This window comes from Oreochromis aureus, linkage group 8, assembly GCF_013358895.1.
Source record: "Oreochromis aureus strain Israel breed Guangdong linkage group 8, ZZ_aureus, whole genome shotgun sequence".
Lineage (NCBI taxonomy): Eukaryota > Metazoa > Chordata > Actinopteri > Cichliformes > Cichlidae > Oreochromis > Oreochromis aureus.
In genome coordinates, this window is record NC_052949.1 from 246606 (window position 1) to 269259 (window position 22654).

At 38.4% G+C, this 22654-nt stretch overlaps 1 protein-coding gene across 1 annotated transcript in view; it reads right to left on the reverse strand.

Moving 5' to 3' along the window:
• Window positions 1-22654, reverse strand: part of jakmip3 (Janus kinase and microtubule interacting protein 3) — a 79290-nt gene that overhangs the window by 25367 nt on the left and 31269 nt on the right. Inside the window, exon 12 of the mRNA XM_039616509.1 lies at window positions 17830-17934. Coding sequence (XP_039472443.1) covers window positions 17830-17934 — 105 coding nt within the window. The remainder of the gene's footprint in view (window positions 1-17829; window positions 17935-22654) is intronic.

A 22654-nucleotide genomic window follows, 5' to 3' on the forward strand; every position in this document is an offset into this window, starting at 1 on the left:
ACTAGAAAGTGCATTTTCTGAAGAAACTGCAGTGTGAATGCTTGAATCTGAATGTATGCACTGAAATGAACTGATTGCTGAATTTTAAGTTAAAAATAAAAATGTTGAATGAGCCTGAAAATACAGAGTTTTTAACCTGAAAACAAAAGTGCAGAACTTTTGAAAGCTGATGTTCACACAGAAGAAGTTGGAGAATAGCTGAAAAGTCTTTAAATTAAAATTTGGAAAACCTAAGAAATGAGAACAGAAAATTTAGAGTCAGAAAACATCTGAATGAATATTAAAAGTTCATATTCTTTGAATCACTGAATGACTAAAGTGTGATCCCTCCACTTGGATCCACACACTTTTAAAGGTTTAAATCTATGAGCTTTGAAAGACACGGTGCTGGAAAGAGAAGAACGATGGCTACGTTTTGAGGGTAAAATGATGGCTGTAGATCAAACACTGCGGACACAGCAGCAGTTGAAAGAGAAGTGTTTAAGATGAATCTTGGCACAGTGAGAGACAGAACTCGTTAGGCAGGCAGGTGTGAGCCTGGTTGCTATAGTGACTGCACCCAATGGCTCCATACACACGCACACAGACATGCACCTCACTTTTGCTGCTTAAAATGAACAGAAAAGTCAGGTCGAAACAAATCGCTCCCAAATGAAAAGTACAGGTCCTATTGACGAAATTCTTTCACCGTGAGCGCCAGCAGTGTCCAGTCTACCTAATTCTCAGTTTTCATGCCTGTGGAGTTTATTATATGGACGTGGTGACAGTGTAAAAACACCATGCTCTTCTGCTTTTCAAACGAACCTTCTGAGCCATTTTAACATTAGAGTCTATGGAGGAGTTGGAGGGAGGAGGCTGTGCTTTGGTGACATTTATGAAAGAACCATAACACCTAGTACAATAGTAAACACATTGGATGAAAGAGGACAGCGATGGCTACGTTTTGAGGGTAAAATCATACCTGTAGACCAAACACCGTGGACACAGCAGCAGTTTTAAAAATATTTTAAGATTTAATTTTTTTGCTCGTCTCACTCTAGCAGTTCAGCTGTCTCACTCTAGCCCCAACATTCCGTCCCATACACACCCATTATAAACTCTGAAACGGGTGAAAAAACATCATGAAACTTAAACTGGAACTGAAGAAAAAGTATAATAGATATTGAAAAGATAAATACAAGTTGAATAGTTGAATGTCTTGTCTTCGTTTTAAAGTTTGAATGGTGGCTCTATGTCAATGTATATGGAAGTAGATACAGTTTGAAAATGAGTAAGTTGAAGGAGAATTTGAAGGGTCTCCCCATTGAAATACATGGGAAATTTTTGTTGAAAAAAGTTGAATAAAATTAAAAATATAAATGTTAAAAATGAGAAAAATAGAAGCAGTCATGTCCAAAAGAAGAGGAATCTAACGGTGTTTGAATGGTTTTTCTAAGTTGAACGGTTTTGAAGGAGATAGAGTACAAAAAACGTACGGAATATAGAAAATAGAATAACTAGAAAGTGCATTTTCTGAAGAAACTGCAGTGTGAATGCTTGAATCTGAATGTATGCACTGAAATGAATTGATTGCCGAATTTTAAGTTAAAAATGTTGAATGAGATGAAAAATACAGAGTTTTTAACCTGAAAACAAAAGTGCAGAACTTTTGAAAGCCGATGTTCACATAGAAGAAGTTGGAAAACAGCTGAAAAAGTTTTTAAATTAAAATTAGAAAAACCTAAGAAATGAGAAAAGAAAATTTAGAGTCAGAAAACATCTGAATGAATATTAAAAGTTCATATTGTTTGAATAACTGAATGACTAAAATGTGATCCCTCCACTTGGATGCACACAGTTTAAAACATTTGTATCTATGAGCTTTGAAAGACACTGTGTTGTAAAGAGAACAACGATGGCTTCGTTTTGAGGGTAAAATGATGGCTGTAGAGCAAACACTGTGGACACAGCAGCAGTTGAAAGAGAAGTGTTTAAGATGAATCTTGGCACAGTGAGAGAGAGCTCGTTAGGCAGGCAGGTGTGAGCCTGGTTGCTATAGTGACTGCACCCAATGGCTCCATACACGCGCACAGACATGCACCTCACTTTTGCTGCTTAAAATGAACAGAAAAGTCAGGTCGAAACAAATCGCTCCCAAATGAAAAGTACAGGTCCTATTGACAAAATTCTTTCACCGTGAGCGACAGCAATGTCTAGTCTACCAAATTCTCAGTTTTCATGCTTGTGGAGTTTATTATATGGACGGGGTGACAGTGTAAAGACAGCCTGTACTTCTGGTTTTCAAACGAACCTTCTGAGCCATTTTAACATTAGAGTCTATGGAGGAGTTGGAGGGAGGAGGCTGTGCATTGGTGACATTTATGAAAGAACCATAACACCTAGTACAATAGTAAACACATTGGATGAAAGAGGACAGCGATGGCTACGTTTTGAGGGTAAAATCATACCTGTAGACCAAACACCGTGGACACAGCAGCAGTTTTAAAAAATATTTTAAGATGAATTTTTTTGCTCCTCTCACTCTAGCAGTTGAGCTGTCTCACTCTAGCCCCAACATTCCGTCCCATACACACCCATTATAAACTCTGAAACGGCTGAAAAAACATCATGAAACTTAAACTGGAACTGAAGAAAAAGTATAATAGATATTGAAAAGATAAATACAAGTTGAATAGTTGAATGTCTTGTCTTCGTTTTAAAGTTTGAATGGTGGCTCTACGTCAATGTATATGAAAGTAGATACAGTTTTAAGAGGACTAAGTTGAAGGAGAATTTGAAGGGTCTCCCCATTGAAATACATGGGAAATTTTTGTTGAAAAAAGTTGAATAATTTTAAAAATATAAATGTTATAAATGAGAAAAGTAGAAGCAGTCATGTCCAAAAGAAGAGGAATCTAACGGTGTTTGAATGGTTTTTCTAAGTTGAACGGTTTTGAAGGAGATAGATGCCAAAAAACGTACGGAATATATAATAATAACTAGAAAGTGCATTTTCTGAAGAAACTGCAGTGTGAATGCTTGAATCTGAATGTATGCACTGAAATGAATTAATTGCTGAATTTTAAGTTAAAAATAAAAATGTTGAATGAGCTGGAAAATACAGAGTTTTTAACATGAAAACAAAAGTGCAGAACTTTTGAAAGCTGATGTTCACACAGAAGAAGTTGGAAAATAGCTGAAAAGTTTTTAAATTAAAATTTGGAAAACCTAAGAAATGAGAACAGAAAATTTAGAGTCAGAAAACATCTGAATGAATATTAAAAGTTCATATTCTTTGAATCACTGAATGACTAAAGTGTGATCCCTCCACTTGGAACCACACACTTTTAAAGGTTTACATCTCTGAGCTTTGAAAGACATGCTGTTGGAAAGAGAAGAACGTTGGCTTCGTTTTGAGGGTAAAATGATGGCTGTAGACCAAACACTGTGGACACAGCAGCAGTTGAAAGAGAAGTGTTTAAGATGAATCTTGGCACAGTGAGAGACAGAGCTCGTTAGGCAGGCAGGTGTGAGCCTGGTTGCTATAGTAACTGCACCCAATGGCTCAGTACACACGCACACAGACATGCACCTCACTTTTGCTGCTTAAAATGAACAGAAAAGTCAGGTCGAAACAAAGTGCTCCCAAATGAAAAGTACAGGTCCTATTGACGAAATTCTTTCACCGTGAGCGGCAGCAATGTCCAGTCTACCTAATTCTCAGTTTTCATGCCTGTGGAGTTTATTATATGGACGTGGTGACAGTGTAAAAACACCATGCTCTTCTGATTTTCAAACGAACCTTCTGAGCCATTTTAACATTAGAGTCTATGGAGGAGTTGGAGGGAGGAGGCTGTGCTCTGGTGACATTTATGAAAGAACCATAACACCTAGTACAATAGTAAACACATTGGATGAAAGAGGACAGCGATGGCTACGTTTTGAGGGTAAAATCATACCTGTAGAGCAAACGCTGCGGACACAGCAGCAGTTTTAAAAAATATTTTAAGATTATTTTTTTGCTCCTCTCACTCTGGCAGTTGAGCTGTCTCACTCTAGCCCCAACATTCCGTCCCATACACACCCATTATAAACTCTGAAACGGCTGAAAAATCATCATGAAACTTAAACTGGAACTGAAGAAAAAGTATAACAGATATTGAAAAGATAAATACAAGTTGAATAGTTGAATGTCTTGTCTTCATTTTAAAGTTTGAATGGTGGCTCTATGTCAACGTATATGGAAGTAATAAGAGTTTAAAAATGAGTAAGTTGAAGGAGATTTTGAAGGGTCTTCCCATTGAAATACATGGGAAATTTTTGTTGAAAAAAGTTGAATAATTTTAAAAATATAAATGTTATAAATGAGAAAAATAGAAGCAGTCATGTCCAAAAGAAGAGGAATCTAATGGTGTTTGAATGGTTTTTCTAAGTTGAACGGTTTTGAAGGAGATAGATGCCAAAAAACGTACGGAATATGATATAATAACTAGAAAGTGCATTTTCTGAAGAAACTGCAGTGTGAATGCTTGAATCTGAATGTATGCACTGAAATGAATTAATTGCTGAATTATAAGTTAAAAATGTTGAATGAGCTGGAAAATACAGAGTTTTTAACCTGAAAACAAAAGTGCAGAACTCCTGAAAGCTGATGTTCACACAGAAGAAGTTGGAAAATAGCTGAAAAGTTTTTAAATTAAAATTTGGAAAACCTAAGAAATGAGAACAGAAAATTTAGAGTCAGAAAACATCTGAATGAATATTAAAAGTTCATATTCTTTGAATAACTGAATGACTAAAATGTGATCCCTCCACTTGGATGCACACAGTTTAAAACATTTGTATCTATGAGCTTTGAAAGACATGCTGTTGGAAAGAGAACAACGATGGCTTCGTTTTGAGGGTAAAATGATGGCTGTAGAGCAAACACTGTGGACACAGCAGCAGTTGAAAGAGAAGTGTTTAAGATGAATCTTGGCACAGTGATAGACAGAGCTCGTTAGGCAGGCAGGTGTGAGCCTGGTTGCTATAGTGACTGCACCCAGTGGCTCCATACACACGCACAGACATGCACCTCACTTTTGCTGCTTAAAATGAACAGAAAAGTCAGACCCAAACAAATCCTTCCCAAATGAAAAGTACAGGTCCTATTGACGAAATTCTTTTCACCGTGAGTGGCAGCAATGTCCAGTCTACCTAATTCTCAGTTTTCATGCCTGTGGAGTTTATTATATGGACGTGGTGACAGTGTAAAAACACCATGCTCTTCTGATTTTCAAACGAACCTTCTGAGCCATTTTAACATTAGAGTCTATGGAGGAGTTGGAGGGAGGAGGCTGTGCTTTGGTGACATTTATGAAAGAACCATAACACCTAGTACAATAGTAAACACATTGGATGAAAGAGGACAGCGATGGCTACGTTTTGAGGGTAAAATCATACCTGTAGAGCAAACACCGTGGACACAGCAGCAGTTTTAAAAATATTTTAAGATTAATTTTTTCGCTCCTCTCACTCTAGCAGTTGAGCTGTCTCACTCTAGCCCCAACATTCCGTCCCATACACACCCATTATAAACTCTGAAATGGCTTAAAAAACATCATGAAACTTAAACTGGAACTGAAGAAAAAGTATAACAGATATTGAAAAGATAAATACAAGTTGAATAATTGAAAGTCTTGTCTTCGTTTTAAAGTTTGAATGGTGGTTCTATGTTAACGTATGTGGAAGTAGATACAGTTTGAAGAGGAGTAAGTTGAATGAGAATTTGAAGGTTCTCCCCATTGAAATACATGGGAAATTTTTGTTGAAAAAAGTTGAATAAAATTAAAAATATAAATGTTATAAATGAGAAAAATAGAAGCAGTCATGTCCTAAAGAAGAGGAATCTAACGGTGTTTGAATGGTTTTTCTAAGTTGAACGGTTTTGAAGGAGTTAGATGCCAAAAAACGTACGGAATATGGAATAATAGATAATAAGAAAGACTAGAAAATGCATTTTCTGAAGAAACTGCAGTGTGAATGCTTGAATCTGAATGTATGCACTGAAATGAATTAATTGCTGAATTTTAAGTTAAAAATGTTGAATGAGATGAAAAATACAGAAATTTGTACCTGAAAACAAAAAAGCTAAACTGCTAAAAGCTGACAACCACAGAGAAGAAGTTGGAAAAGAGCTGAAAATGTTTTAAATGTAAATTAGAAAAACATAAGAAATGACAAAAGACTATTTAGAGTCAGAAAACATCTGAATGAATATTAAAAGTTCATATTCTTTGAATCACTGAATGACTAAAATGTGATCCCTCCACTTGGATCCACACAGTTTAAAAAAACTTTACATATCTGAGCTTTGAAAGACACGCTGTTGGAAAGAGAAGAACGATGGCTTCGTTTTGAGGGTAAAATGATGGCTGTAGAGCAAACACTGTGGACACAGCAGCTGTTGAAAGAGAAGTGTTCAAGATGAATCTTGGCAGAGTGAGAGAGAGCTCGTTAGGCAGGCAGGTGTGAGCCTGGTTGCTATAGTGACTGAGCCAGGGCTCCATACACACGCACACAGACATGCACCTCACTTTTGCTGCTTAAAATGAACAGAAAAGTCAGGCCCGAAACAAATCCTTCCCAAATGAAAAGTACATGTCGTATTGACAAAATTCTTTCACCGTGAGCGGCAGCAATGTCTAGTCTACCTAATTCTCAGTTTTCATGCCTGTGGAGTTTATTATATGGATGTGGTGACAGTGTAAAGACAGCCTGCTCTTCTGATTTTCAAAGGAACTTTCTGAGCCACTTTAACATTGGAGTCTATGGAGGAGTTGGAGGGAGGAGGCTGTGCTTTGGTGACATTTATGAAAGAACCATAACACCTAGTACAATAGTAAACACATTGGATGAAAGAGGACAGCGATGGCTACGTTTTGAGGGTAAAATCATACCTGTAGATCAAACGCTGTGGACACAGCAGCAGTTTTAAAAAGATTTTAAGATTAATTTTTTCGCTCCTCTCACTCTAGCAGTTCAGCTTTCTCCTCTAGCCCCAACATTCCGTCCCATACACACCCATTATAAACTCTGAAACGGCTGAAAAAACATCATGAAACTTAAACTGGAACTGAAGAAAAGTATAACAGATATTGAAAAGATAAATACAAGTTGAATAGTTGAATGTCTTGTCTTCGTTTTAAAGTTTGAATGGTGGCTCTATGTCAACGTATGTTGAAGTAGATACAGTTTAAAGAGGAGTGAGTTGAATGAGGATTTGAAGGGTCTCCCATTGAAATACATGGGAAATTTTTGTTGAAAAAGTTGAATAAAATTAAAAATATAAATGTTATAAATGAGAAAAATAGAAGCAGTCATGTCCTAAAGAAGTGGAATCTAACGGTGTTTGAATGGTTTTCTAAGTTGAACGGTTTTGAAGGAGATAGACTACAAAAAACGTCGTGAATATATAATAAAATATAATAATAATAATAATAATAAAGATTAGAAGAACAATACTGTGAATGCTTTTACAAGCATTCACACTAATTACAACAACAATACTGTGAATGCTTTTACAAGCATTCACACTAATAATAAAGATTAGAAGAACAATACTGTGAATGCTTTTACAAGCATTCACACTAATAACTAGAAAATGCATTTCTGAAGAAACTGCAGTGTGAATGCTCTGAATCTGAATGTGAATCTGAATGTATGCACTGAAATGAATTAATTGCTGAATTTTAAGTTAAAAATGTTGAATGAGATGAAAAATACAGAAATTTGTAGCTGAAAAAAAAAGCTGAACTGCTAAAAGCTGACAACCACAGAGAAGAAGTTGGAAAAGAGCTGAAAATGTTTTAAATGTAAATTAGAAAAACATAAGAAATGACAAAAGACTATTTAGAGTCAGAAAACATCTGAATGAATATTAAAAGTTCATATTCTTTGAATCACTGAATGACTAAAATGTGATCCCTCCACTTGGATCCACACAGTTTAAAAACTTTACATATCTGAGCTTTCAAAGACACTCTGTTGGAAAGAGAACAACGATGGTGACGTTTTGAGGGTAAAATGATGGCTGTAGAGCAAACACTGTGGACACAGCAGCAGTTGAAAGAGAAGTGTTTAAGATGAATCTTGGCAGAGTGAGAGACAGAGCTCATTAGGCAGGCAGGTGTGAGCCTGGTTGCTATAGTGACTGCACCCACTGGCTCCATACACACGCACAGACATGCACCTCACTTTTGCTGCTTAAAATGAATAGAAAAGTCAGGTCGAAACAAATCGCTCCCAAATGAAAAGTACAGGTCCTATTGACAAAATTCTTTTCACCGTGAGCGGCAGCAATGTCCAGTCTACCTAATTCTCAGTTTTCATGCTTGTGGAGTTTATTATATGGACGTGGTGACAGTGTAAAGACAGCCTGTACTTCTGGTTTTCAAACGAACCTTCTGAGCCATTTTAACATTAGAGTCTATGGAGGAGTTGGAGGGAGGAGGCTGTGCATTGGTGACATTTATGAAAGAACCATAACACCTAGTACAATAGTAAACACATTGGATGAAAGAGGACAGCGATGGCTACGTTTTGAGGGTAAAATCAGACCAGTAGAGCAAACGCTGCGGACACAGCAGCAGTTTTAAAAAATATTTTAAGATTAATTTTTTCGCTCCTCTCACTCTGGCAGTTGAGCTGTCTCACTCTAGCCCCAACATTCCGTCCCATACACACCCATTATAAACTCTGAAACGGCTGAAAAAACATCATGAAACTTAAACTGGAACTGAAGAAAAAGTATAATAGATATTGAAAAGATAAATACAAGTTGAATAGTTGAATGTCTTGTCTTCGTTTTAAAGTTTGAATGGTGGCTCTACGTCAATGTATGTGGAAGTAGATACAGTTTAAAGAGGAGTAAGTTGAATGAGGATTTTAAGGGTCTCCCCATTGAAATACATGGGAAATTTTTGTTGAAAAAGTTGAATAAAATAAAAATATAAATGTTAAAAATGAGAAAAATAGAAGCAGTCATGTCCAAAAGAAGTGGAATCTAACGGTGTTTGAATGGTTTTTCTAAGTTGAACGGTTTTGAAGGAGATACAGTACAAAAACGCACGGAATATATAATAAAAATATAACTAGAAAGTGCATTTTCTGAAGAAACTGCAGTGTGAATGCTTGAATCTGAATGTATGCACTGAAATGAATTAATTGCTGAATTTTAAGTTAAAAATGTTGAATGAGATGAAAAATGCAGAAATCTGCACCTGAAAACAAAAAAGCTGAACTGCTAAAAGCTGACAAGCACAGAGAAGAAGTTGGAAAATAGCTGAAAATGTTTTAAATGTAAATTAGAAAAACCTAAGTAATGAGAAAAGAAAATTTAGAGTCAGAAAACATCTGAATGAATATTAAAAGTTCATATTCTTTGAATCACTGAATGACTCAAATCTGATCCTTCCACTTGGATCCACACAGTTTAAAACCTTTACATCTCTGAGCTTTGAAAGACGCAGTGTTGGAAAGAGAACAACGATGGCGACGTTTTGAGGGTAAAATGATGGCTGTAGAGCAAACACTATGGACACAGCAGCAGTTGAAAGAGAAGTGTTTAAGATGAATCTTGGCACAGTGAGAGACAGAACTCGTTAGGCAGGCAGGTGTGAGCCTGGTTGCTATAGTGACTGCACCCAGTGGCTCCATACACACACGCACACAGACATGCACCTCACTTTTGCTGCTTAAAATGAACAGAAAAGTCAGGCCCAAACAAATCCTTCCCAAATGAAAAGTATAGGTCGTATTGACAAAATTCTTTCACCGTGAGCGACAGCAATGTCTAGTCTACTGAATTCTCAGTTTTCATGCTTGTAGAGTTTAATATATGGACGTGGTGACAGTGGAAAGACAGCCTGTACTTCTGATTTTCAAACGAACCTTCTGAGCCATTTTAACATTGGAGTCTATGGAGGAGTTGGAGGGAGGAGGCTGTGCTTTGGTGACATTTATGAAAGAACCATAACACTTAGTACAATAGTAAACACATTGGATGAAAGAGGACAGCGATGGCTACGTTTTGAGGGTAAAATCAGACTAGTGGAGCAAACGCTGCGGACACAGGAGCAGTTTTAAAAAAATATTTTAAGATTAATTTTTTGCTCCTCTCACTCTAGCAGTTGAGCTGTCTCACTCTAGCCCCAACATTCCGTCCCATACACACCCATTATAAACTCTGAAACGGCTGAAAAACATCATGAAACTTAAACTGGAACTGAAGAAAAGTATAACAGATATTGAAAAGATAAATACAAGTTGAATAGTTGAATGTCTTGTCTTCGTTTTAAAGTTTGAATGGTGGCTCTACGTCAATGTATGTGGAAGTAGATACAGTTTAAAGAGGAGTAAGTTGAATGAGGATTTTAAGGGTCTCCCATTGAAATACATGGGAAATTTTGTTGAAAAAAGTTGAATAAAATTAAAAATATAAATGTTAAAAATGAGAAAAATAGAAGCAGTCATGTCCAAAAGAAGTGGAATCTAACGGTGTTTGAATGGTTTTTCTAAGTTGAACGGTTTTGAAGGAGATACAGTACAAAAAACGTACGGAATATATAATAAAATATAACTAGAAAGTGCATTTTCTGAAGAAACTGCAGTGTGAATGCTTGAATCTGAATGTATGCACTGAAATGAATTAATTGCTGAATTTTAAGTTAAAAATGTTGAATGAGATGAAAAATGCAGAAATCTGCACCTGAAAACAAAAAAGCTGAACTGCTAAAAGCTGACAAGCACAGAGAAGAAGTTGGAAAATAGCTGAAAATGTTTTAAATGTAAATTAGAAAAACCTAAGTAATGAGAAAAGAAAATTTAGAGTCAGAAAACATCTGAATGAATATTAAAAGTTCATATTCTTTGAATCACTGAATGACTCAAATCTGATCCTTCCACTTGGATCCACACAGTTTAAAACCTTTACATCTCTGAGCTTTGAAAGACGCAGTGTTGGAAAGAGAACAACGATGGCGACGTTTTGAGGGTAAAATGATGGCTGTAGAGCAAACACTATGGACACAGCAGCAGTTGAAAGAGAAGTGTTTAAGATGAATCTTGGCACAGTGAGAGACAGAACTCGTTAGGCAGGCAGGTGTGAGCCTGGTTGCTATAGTGACTGCACCCAGTGGCTCCATACACACGCACACAGACATGCACCTCACTTTTGCTGCTTAAAATGAACAGAAAAGTCAGGCCCAAACAAATCCTTCCCAAATGAAAAGTATAGGTCGTATTGACAAAATTCTTTCACCGTGAGCGACAGCAATGTCTAGTCTACTGAATTCTCAGTTTTCATGCTTGTAGAGTTTAATATATGGACGTGGTGACAGTGGAAAGACAGCCTGTACTTCTGATTTTCAAACGAACCTTCTGAGCCATTTTAACATTGGAGTCTATGGAGGAGTTGGAGGGAGGAGGCTGTGCTTTGGTGACATTTATGAAAGAACCATAACACTTAGTACAATAGTAAACACATTGGATGAAAGAGGACAGCGATGGCTACGTTTTGAGGGTAAAATCAGACTAGTGGAGCAAACGCTGCGGACACAGGAGCAGTTTAAAAAATATTTTAAGATTAATTTTTTGCTCCTCTCACTCTAGCAGTTGAGCTGTCTCACTCTAGCCCCAACATTCCGTCCCATACACACCCATTATAAACTCTGAAACGGCTGAAAAACATCATGAAACTTAAACTGGAACTGAAGAAAAAGTATAACAGATATTGAAAAGATAAATACAAGTTGAATAGTTGAATGTCTTGTCTTCGTTTTAAAGTTTGAATGGTGGCTCTACGTCAATGTATGTGGAAGTAGATACAGTTTAAAGAGGAGTAAGTTGAATGAGGATTTTAAGGGTCTCCCCATTGAAATACATGGGAAATTTTGTTGAAAAAGTTGAATAAAATTAAAAATATAAATGTTAAAAATGAGAAAAATAGAAGCAGTCATGTCCAAAAGAAGTGGAATCTAACGGTGTTTGAATGGTTTTTCTAAGTTGAACGGTTTTGAAGGAGATACAGTACAAAAAACGTACGGAATATATAATAAAATATAACTAGAAAGTGCATTTTCTGAAGAAACTGCAGTGTGAATGCTTGAATCTGAATGTGCACTGAAATGAATTAATTGCTGAATTTTAAGTTAAAAATGTTGAATGAGATGAAAATGCAGAAATCTGCACCTGAAAACAAAAAGCTGAACTGCTAAAAGCTGACAAGCACAGAGAAGAAGTTGGAAAATAGCTGAAAATGTTTTAAATGTAAATTAGAAAACCTAAGTAATGAGAAAAGAAAATTTAGAGTCAGAAAACATCTGAATGAATATTAAAAGTTCATATTCTTTGAATCACTGAATGACTCAAATCTGATCCTTCCACTTGGATCCACACAGTTTAAAACCTTTACATCTCTGAGCTTTGAAAGACGCAGTGTTGGAAAGAGAACAACGATGGCGACGTTTTGAGGGTAAAATGATGGCTGTAGAGCAAACACTATGGACACAGCAGCAGTTGAAAGAGAAGTGTTTAAGATGAATCTTGGCACAGTGAGAGACAGAACTCGTTAGGCAGGCAGGTGTGAGCCTGGTTGCTATAGTGACTGCACCCAGTGGCTCCATACACACGCACACAGACATGCACCTCACTTTTGCTGCTTAAAATGAACAGAAAAGTCAGGCCCAAACAAATCCTTCCCAAATGAAAAGTATAGGTCGTATTGACAAAATTCTTTCACCGTGAGCGACAGCAATGTCTAGTCTACTGAATTCTCAGTTTTCATGCTTGTAGAGTTTAATATATGGACGTGGTGACAGTGGAAAGACAGCCTGTACTTCTGATTTTCAAACGAACCTTCTGAGCCATTTTAACATTGGAGTCTATGGAGGAGTTGGAGGAGGAGGCTGTGCTTTGGTGACATTTATGAAAGAACCATAACACTTAGTACAATAGTAAACACATTGGATGAAAGAGGACAGCGATGGCTACGTTTTGAGGGTAAAATCAGACTAGTGGAGCAAACGCTGCGGACACAGGAGCAGTTTTAAAAATATTTTAAGATTAATTTTTTGCTCCTCTCACTCTAGCAGTTGAGCTGTCTCACTCTAGCCCCAACATTCCGTCCCATACACACCCATTATAAACTCTGAAACGGCTGAAAAACATCATGAAACTTAAACTGGAACTGAAGAAAAGTATAACAGATATTGAAAAGATAAATACAAGTTGAATAGTTGAATGTCTTGTCTTCGTTTTAAAGTTTGAATGGTGGCTCTATGTCAACGTATGTTGAAGTAGATACAGTTTGAAAATGAGTAAGTTGAATGAGGATTTGAAGGGTCTCCCCATTGAAATACATGGGAAATTTTTGTTGAAAAAAGTTAAATAAAATTAAAAATATACATGTTAAAAATGAGAAAAATAGAAGCAGTCATGTCCTAAAGAAGAGGAATCTAACAGTGTTTGAATGGTTTTTCTAAGTTGAACGGTTTTGAAGGAGTAGGAGTACAAAAAACGTACGGAATCTATAATAATAATAAAATAGAATAAAGATTACAACAACAATACTGTGAATGCTTTTACAAGCATTCACACTAATAATAACTAGAAAAATTTGCATTTCCTGCGAAAATGCTGTGTGGATGCCTTAACGCTGAAGTTGCCTGCTGAAAAAGCTGAAAAAGTTGAAAACTTGCAAAAAGTTATATGGCGGTGAAGAAACTGAAAATTCTGCTGAAAACAGGTGAAGAAGCATAAAATTTTTGCTGAAAAGTGGTGAAAAGCCAAAATTCTACTGAAAGGGGTAAAGACGGAGAAATTTTTGCTGAAAAGTGGTGAAAAAAATTTCTCCCTGAGCAGGATTCGAACCTGGCCTTCCTGGTCTCAAGGCAGCCACTCATCTCACTGAGTCAAACTCATTCTGACAAAGAATAGGTGGAGAGACTGACAAGTTTGCTGACATGAGCAGAAGCTGCTGAGAATTGTGCTGATAAGAGGTGAAAAGGCTGAAAATTTTGCAGAAAAGAAGTGAATCAGCAGAATTTCTGCAGAAAAGAGGCAAAGAAGCAGAACGTTGCACTGAAAAGAGATGAATCAGCAGAATTTCTGCTGAAAAGAGTTTTTTTCTGAAAACAGCTGAGATTTGTGCTGATAAGAGGTGAAAAGGCTGAAAATTTTGCAGAAGAGGTGAATAAGCAGAATTTGGGCTGAAAAGAGGTGAAAAAACTGAAAATTTTGGTGAAAAGGGGTGAAAAAGCTGAAATTGAGTTAAAAAGAGTTAAAAAAGTTTAATTGTTAACTGAAAGAAATGTTGCCATAAGCGGGATTTGAACCCAGGCCTCCCAGTCTGAGAACGGCTGCTCATCTCACTGAGCTAAAACACAGCTCAGCCCGGTGAGCAGAAACAAGTGACCACATTGATAATGTGTTCCATTCATTTCAATGGGCAAAAAATATTGCAAAAAAAATTCAATATCTCAAAAAGTATAGAAGTTATGAGCACCAAAAGTCATAGCAGGAAAGAGCAGAAAGAGCAGAATTTTTTAAGAGTTGAATGGTGCAAATAGCACAAAAACTGAAAGAGTAGATAAGGTCCAAAGAACGGAGCAACTTGAAGAATAATAATAAAGAATAAAGAGAAACAGGAAAACAATAGTGTGGAAGCCCTTGAGGGCATCCACACAATAAAGAATAAAGAGAAACAGGAACTCAATAGTGTGGATGCATAAAGCATCCACACAATTTGCATTTCCTGCGAAAATGCTGTGTGGATGCCTTAACGCTGAAGCTGTCTGCTGAAAAGCTGAAAACGATGAAAAGTTGCAAAAAGTTGTATGGTGGTGAAAAAAGAATGTCACCCTGAGCAGGATTCGAACCTGGACCTCTTGGGCTCAAGGCAGCTACTCATCTCACTGAGCTAAACTCATTCTCTCAAAAAAGAGGAGGAGAGACCGACAATTCTGCTAAAATGAGCAGAAGCTGCTGAGAATTGTGCTGAGAAGAGGTGAAAAGGCTGAAAATTTTGCAGAAAAGAGGTGAATCAGCATAATTTCTGCAGAAAAGAGGCAGAACAAAAGAACAAAAGAGAAAACTGAAAACAGGTTTTGTCATGACCGGAATTTGAACCTGGCCCTTCTCGTTTCAAGGCAGCTGCTCATCTCACTGAACCAAACTCTTTCTCTCAAAAGCAAGAGATGGAGAAACTGACAATTTTGCTAAATGAGCAGAAGCTGCTGAGAATTGTGCTGAGAAGAAGTGAAAAGGCTGAAAATTTTGCAGAAAAGAGGTGAATCAGCAGAATTTCTGCAGAAAAGAGGTAAAGAAGCAATAAGTTGCGCTGAAAAGAGATGAATCAGCAGAATTTCTGCTCAAAGGCGGCTATTCATTTCCCTGAGCCAAAGTCATTCTTACAAAGAAGAGGTGGCGAGACGGACAATTCTGCTGAAATGAACAGAAGCTGCTGAGAATTGTGCTGAGAAGAGGTGAAAAGGCTGAAAATTTTGCAGAAAAGAGGTGAATCAGCAGAATTTCTGCAGAAAAGAGGCAAAGAAGCAGAAACTTGTGCTGAAAAGACATGAATCAGCAGAGTTTCTGCTGAAAAGAGTTTTCTTTTTTCTGAATACAGCCAAAAAAGCTGGAATTTGTGCTGAAAAGGGGTGAAAAAAATGAAGATTTTGCTGAAAAGGGGTGAAGAAGCTGAAGAAGCTAAAGTATACTAAATCAAAGTATTTGTGCCAAAACATAGTGTTTCTGCCATATTGTGGTACTACTACATTACAACATGAATACGGATTAAAGATGAAAGAAACTGGCAACAAATTCCTCCACTACAAACCAGTCTGATACCACTTCTTTGCAGTGTTCACGTTTACTAAGGCACTACCCAAAAGGCGTCACAAGAGGGCACTCCAACACAAGAGAAGAGGTGAATGAGCAGAATTTCTGCTGAAAAGAGGCAGAAGGTTCTGTATGTAGAAAAAGAAACACTGTTGAACCATGTGTGAAATAAATAAAGAAATGAAATGAAAGAACAACCTGGTTCTGCTCAAATTCACCAATCAGAGGTACTGCCTCTGTCTGCTTCATCAGGCTGTGTACTTGTTTCTGCCATGGAGCGTTAACAAGAATCTGAGGTCCATATTAGAAAAGCTGCTAAAATCATAAAACTTTGCAGAATTGTAATAAATTAGCAATATAAATTACAGGTCTGTGATAGTGTATAAATTTGTAGTGAAAAAAAAAAAAAACATGGACCAAGGCGGGATTGAACCCACGACCTTTGAGCTGCAAAGCCGTGTCATTACTGATTGCGCCACCTGGAAAGGGGCGGCGGTCTGAAAGACAGATACTTGGGCAGTCAGAAAATAGATCGCAGTGAGAGGCGAAAACCGCCGCCGTTTTTGGAGTTACAAAACGTCGTGTAACTCAAAAACTAGGAGGGCTAGCAGCATAATTCTTGTACTGGGTGAATCAGCGGACTTTGGTGTACTTTCACTGCGATTTTCATAGCTCGTTCTACCTCCGTCGTGGAGATATGACGAGAGAAGAAACGGCTTCATTTTCGGAGTTTGAAAACTGAGAGGAGGACAGATTTCCACCCTCAAACAAACGTAATTTCATTGCTCAACGGTAAGATAATTGTAAAAACTGCTTCCACTGTGAGTGTCAGCAGTGTCTGAAGATATATTGGCACAAGCCTCATGTCCTAACTTTGCTTTGTTAAAGAGATATGGCAATTTGAAAATGCCTCCCGTTACAGAATTTCAGCTCTGAATTTCAAAACCTCCCCATAGACTTTGAATGGGGACTTGTCAGACCTTGTGTCACTCCGAGGCAATTTGTGAAAAAACGGTAAACCTCACAATAAAGATAGTGACATTTTCTGAAAGCCAGCAAAAATACCTACGTTTTGATGTATAATTTGTGGGGGTTGAGTGGAAATTGAGTGAGTAGCAAGAAGTTGTTTAGACATGAAGAGAAAATTCAGAACGGACCAGCACTCACTCTGACTTAATTGCATAGCAACCATAGCAACGCATGTATTTTCTGAAAAATCACAATTTTGCAACTGAAAACTTAAAGAGAGATAAGATTAAAACGGTAGAAGATCTGAAAAAGCTGAATCAGACAGGAATAGCCCAATAATCTGAGAACATTTTAAAGTTTGAATGGAGTTTCTAGGTGAAAGCATGAGGACGTAGTTAAGTTTCAAAGACAAGCAAGTTTTAGCAGAATTGTGGAAGTTTCCCATTCATTTCAATGGGACAAATTAAAGGAAAAAAGTGTAATATTTTAAAAAGTATAATAGTAATAAACACCAAAAGTCATAGCAGTCATTAGCAGAAAGAGCAGAACAGTTTAGAGTTTGAACGGAGAAAATCGGCTGAAAACTGGAGGAGTAGTTAAGTGCCAAAAAACGGAGCAACTAGAAGAATAAAGATAAAGAAATAAAGAGAAACAGGAACACAATAGTGTGGAAGCCCTTTTAGGGCATCCACACAATAAAGATTAGAAGAACAATACTGTGAATGCTTTTACAAGCATTCACACTAATAATAGAGGTAGAAGAAAAGAACAATACTGTGAATGCTTTTCAAGCATTCACACTAATTATTATTTAAAATCTAGCAAAGGTGGATCTTTGAAGGTTTTGTCTTTCTGTCAGCTCTCCATCAAAGGCTGAGCGCTGTCTGTTCCAAGAGTCAGAAACTACCAGCTGTTTCCTTTTACATCCCACTGGACTTAAGAACACGTTTGGATGTTCTCACCTTTGGAAACAGTGTGTGTGTGTATGTGTGTGTGTGCGCGTACCTCATCTGGTTCAGTATCTGGAGTTCTGTCAGTGTGAAAGGACAAAGACGAGCCATCAGAATCCACAGACGCCTCTTCATCATAACCATAAAACGTCTCAATGACCTGCAGGCAACACACAGAGACACAACGTAGTTCTGAAAACCCACCACAAAGTGGCATAACACCATCAAGACATCCTCCATTTTTCTACATCACACCCAGTTCAGGATGCTTTACAGATCATCAGAGATCTGATTTCTGGTCCAGAATAGCCTACCAGAGTCGGTCCAAACAGCTCTCAGTATGTTCACATGAAATCATCGAAATCTGATGATTGGGCTGTAACCTGATTGGTCAAAGCCAGTTACTGATGGAGTTGTGACAGGAGAAGACTCTGAATTAGTAAACACGGTTTAGTTTGTGACCTTTTAATATTTCAATCATTATTCAGAAAACACTGAATGTCTGTTACCATGGTGACTTAATTTAAGGAGCTTGTAAAAACACAAGCGGCTGGACTCGTTTAAGTTTCTTGAAGATGTTTCATGTTTCATCCAAGACGCTTCTTCAGCTGTAAAACCAAATGGTGGAGAGTCCCTGGTAGTGGGAGTGTCCCTTATATTGATCATTACCCTCATCACAGGAACCAAAGTGTGAAAAAAGGTGTGGTTGCTATTAGAGATGGACCGATCCGATATTACGTATCGGTATCGGTCCGATACTGACCTAAATTACTGGATCGAATATCGGTGAAAAATAAAAAATGTAATTCGATCCATTAAATATCAAAAAAGCAGCTCACAAAACTTGCGACACAGCGTAACTCAGCTCATAACCGTAGCACGTAGGAGCAGTGTGCTCACGTGATAGAGCGGCTGTGTGTATTTGTAGCCTCGCTAGCAATCCGGCAGTTCATCTCCGAAGTTATCCCAGAGAGAAGTAAAGCAAGTGTGCAAGTTCATCTCTGAATGTTTGTAAAGCGTTCCCATGTTAAGCTTAACAACCGATATATGGAGCGACTGCCTCTCTCTCTCCCTCACCTTCCTGCCGCTACTTCAATCGTGAAACTGCTTAACGATCAGCTGATCGGCTTTTCTGTTGCGAGTCCGTCTCTCTTCTTTGTTTTTGGCCCACTTTGCCCCACAAAGAGGAAACCAGCGGCTGAACAACAGCAGCACGTTTAAGCTTGATAAGCTGTTGTTAGAATTTATTTAATATTACTTTCTACACCAGGATCCTTTTCTATGTAGCTGACGGCTGGTAACTGTGCAGGGGCGGATCTAGCAAAGTTTAGCCAGGGGGGCCGATAGGGCATGAACAGGGAAAAGGGGGCACAAAGACATACTTTTCTTTCTTATTCTCATTTAAAATGTCTAGCTTTTAATAAATAATTATCTGAATCTTACACCCAAAGTTTTAATCTGATGTAAAATGTATAGAAGTCCATTACTGTATATAGTAACTATTAAGTCTAATATACCCTAGTAAGCTATAGTACTTTTTCCTTTGGGAAGGTACCATCTGTGAATTCTGCAATTCTGTTGAAGAAAGATGTTGAATCTATTTAATTATTCTTGAAAAATAATTTATTTCTGTGCATTTTTTTTCACCCTGCATCAAATTAAAGTTGATTACACTGATTAAGCATCATGAGGTGGAGGGTGGGGGGTGGTTCCCTTTTTTTTTTTTTTTTTTTGCTGGGAGTTTCCAACCCTATTAGTTAGGTTGCTTAATATTTCTGCTAAGTACTCTTTAAAATACCAGAATAGGGAGGATGGAGTAGGTTTAAGTTTATTAGATCGATCAGTGTTGCTGAACTATGAAATATTTTGGGTGCAGTGTATTTTTTACACACAGGTATAACAGAATAGCTTTAGTGTTGTTGTTTATTTAAACTTGAGTATGAACTTATACAAAATGCAGCAAGATATTAAAAAAACAGTTTTATTGATTAAAAAACACACAATATCGGATTCATATCGGTATCGGCAGATATCCAAATTTATGATATCGGTATCGGTATCGGACATAAAAAAGTGGTATCGTGCCATCTCTAGTTGCTATCAGCAGAGGTTTAGGTGAACCATCGTGAGACCCTGCCTCACACTGTCATGTGACCTATTGAGATCAATTCACCCATGTGAGTGGGCGTTAAGGTGTCTGTGAAGGATCTCAGAACTGGATAATAGATGGCAGACAGTTGGTGTCGTAAGCCCCGCCCTCTGTTCAAAGATGGCCGTTCACAGTGGACATAGATGCTTCTTTTACTCCTCTTTCAAAGCATCTGTCTTCTCTGTCCAAAATAGAATAGAATAGAATAGCTTTTTATTGTCACTGTTACAAGAACAGTGAAAGGCAATTTGGCATCTCTCCATGTGTGTGGAGTACACAATAGCGTAAGTATTTACACAATAACAGACAAATTTACATTTACACAAGAAAGATATGTACAAGTTATACATACACCTGCAAACATACACGCACATACATACATATATGTATATATACATATATGCATCCGTACATACATACACACACATATTTCCACATACACGCTTACATCTATATACATACACATACATGCCATCTAACTAGCAGGTGCATTGAGAGGTGCAGTGTGATCAGTGATATTGCACATTGAGTGGGGTGCTGTTGGAACTATACTAAATAAGGTTATAATAAATACAGCTTAAAGAGGTAAGGGTGTTGGTTGCACTGACGTATAAACAGAAATACGATTTATAAATAAGGTGTAATGTCCATGAGTATTGGCAGTGCAGTTATCCTCCAATCAGGGTGGAGGTAGGGCATGTTTGACAGCCTGTGGGTAAAAACTTCTGTTGAGTCTGTTTGTCTTTGACCTGATGGACCTGTAGCGTTTACCAGAAGGAAGGGGGGGAAAAGTAAGTGTCCAGGGTGCGAGGGGTCTTTGATGATGATGCTGGCTTTCTGCTGAAGTCTGCCAGTATAAATGTCTCTGAGGGGGGTTAGTGAAGTGCCGATTGCCCGCTCTGCTGCCCTCACCACCCGCTGCAGTTTCCTCTTGTCCTCCGCGGTGCAGCAGTTGAACCAGAGTGTGCAGCAGTAAGTCAGAAGGCTCTCAATGGTGGAGCGGTAGAAGTTTACTAGCAGTCTCTGGGGTAATTGGGCCTGACGTAGTTTCCTGAGGAAGTACAGCCTTTGTTGTGCTTTCCCTACCTGGTGGGAGATGTTTGTGGACCACGTAAGGTCGGCCGAGATGTGGACTCCGAGGAACTTAAAGCTTTCTACCCTTTCTACCTCCTCCCCATCAATGTAGAGGGTAGAGTGCTCAGATCGCTTTGTTCTTCTGAAGTCGATTACCATCTCCTTGGTCTTGGCTGTGTTCAGATGCAGGTTGTTGTCGTCACACCATTGCTTCAGATGCTGAACCTCCTCTCTGTAGGCTGAATCATCGTTGTTGTCCATCAGTCCTATGACAGTGGTGTCATCAGCAAATTTTATAATGGTGTTACTGGTGTGGATTGGTGAACAGTCATGGGTGAAAAGTGAGTATAAGAGGGGACTGAGGACACACCCCTGTGGGACACCCACATTCAGAATGAGGGTGGAGGAGGTGTTCTCTCCCATTCTTACGTTCTGGGGTCTGTTGCTCAGGAAGTCCAGTATCCAGCTGCGCAGTGAGCTGCTGGGTCCTTAGTTGCTTAGTTTATTAACCAGTTTGTGGGGTTGAACTGTATTGAAGGCAGAGCTGAAGTCCACAAACAGCATTCTCACATAGGTGTTACTACAGTCCAGGTGTGTGACGGCTGTGTGAAGAGCTGTTATTATGGCATCCTCTGTCGACCTGTTTGCCCTGTATGCAAACTGGTATGGATCGAGGATGGCAGGGATGGCAGCTTTAATGTGTGACATGATGAGCTGTTCGAAACATTTGGCAATTATGGGTGTTAAAGCAACTGGACGATAGTCATTCAAGCAGCTCACTGTGTTCTTCTTGGGCACTGGAACGATGGTGGCTGACTTAAGGCAGGATGGTACTACAGACTGTAGCAGTGAGAGGTTGAAGATGGTGGTGAAAACCTCTGCTAGTTGGTCTGCACATGCTTTAAGCACTCTACCGGCTACACCATCAGGACCAGCTGCTTTCCTCGCGTTGAAAAGCAGCTGGTGAATGTGAACATTTGCATCCTTAAAGCAGTGACCTTTGTCCTTTAGTACAGCCGAGTCTTGTCCTGTGGAGGTGGCTCTTCTATGTTGTGTGTTTATAAAGTGGCTGTTTGGTGTCAGCAGTGTAGAGGTCTGAGCACTCCTCCCTACACTGTACAGCTACACTACGTTGTTGAGTTTGTGTTTGGGATGAACCAGTTTGTGTCTGAGTGTGTGGCTGGGTACACTGGGATGTCGTGCTTGGAGAAGAGTCTCCTGAGTTTCTCTGATAAACCTGCTACATGAGGGATGACAGTTGTTCTGTTTGTCCTTCTGATCCTCCCTAGTTGGTGTCTGACCGTCTTTCCTGTGCATCGTTGTTGATTTGATGGAAGCCCAGCTGGGATAACCACATGTGCCACATGAGCTTTCTTTACATGTGTGTTCCTTTGTTTCCCCTTCTGGCTTAGAGGGAATGTTTTTCCCAGCGTTGCAGGATTCCGATTTCCCCAAGTTTGTGTTCCAGAGGGTGGTGGAAGTCAAGTGGGGAGTAGGTACTGGTCTGTGTTTGTGGGTTTCCAGTAAATTTAAATGTTGAGGTTTCCATCCTCCTCAATGTGCCATAAATAGCCCCTACACGTCGGTCCTACTGACGACAACATTAAGCAGACGTTAAAGAAAGTTGTCACCTGGCGTTACAAAACACCCTCTCAGT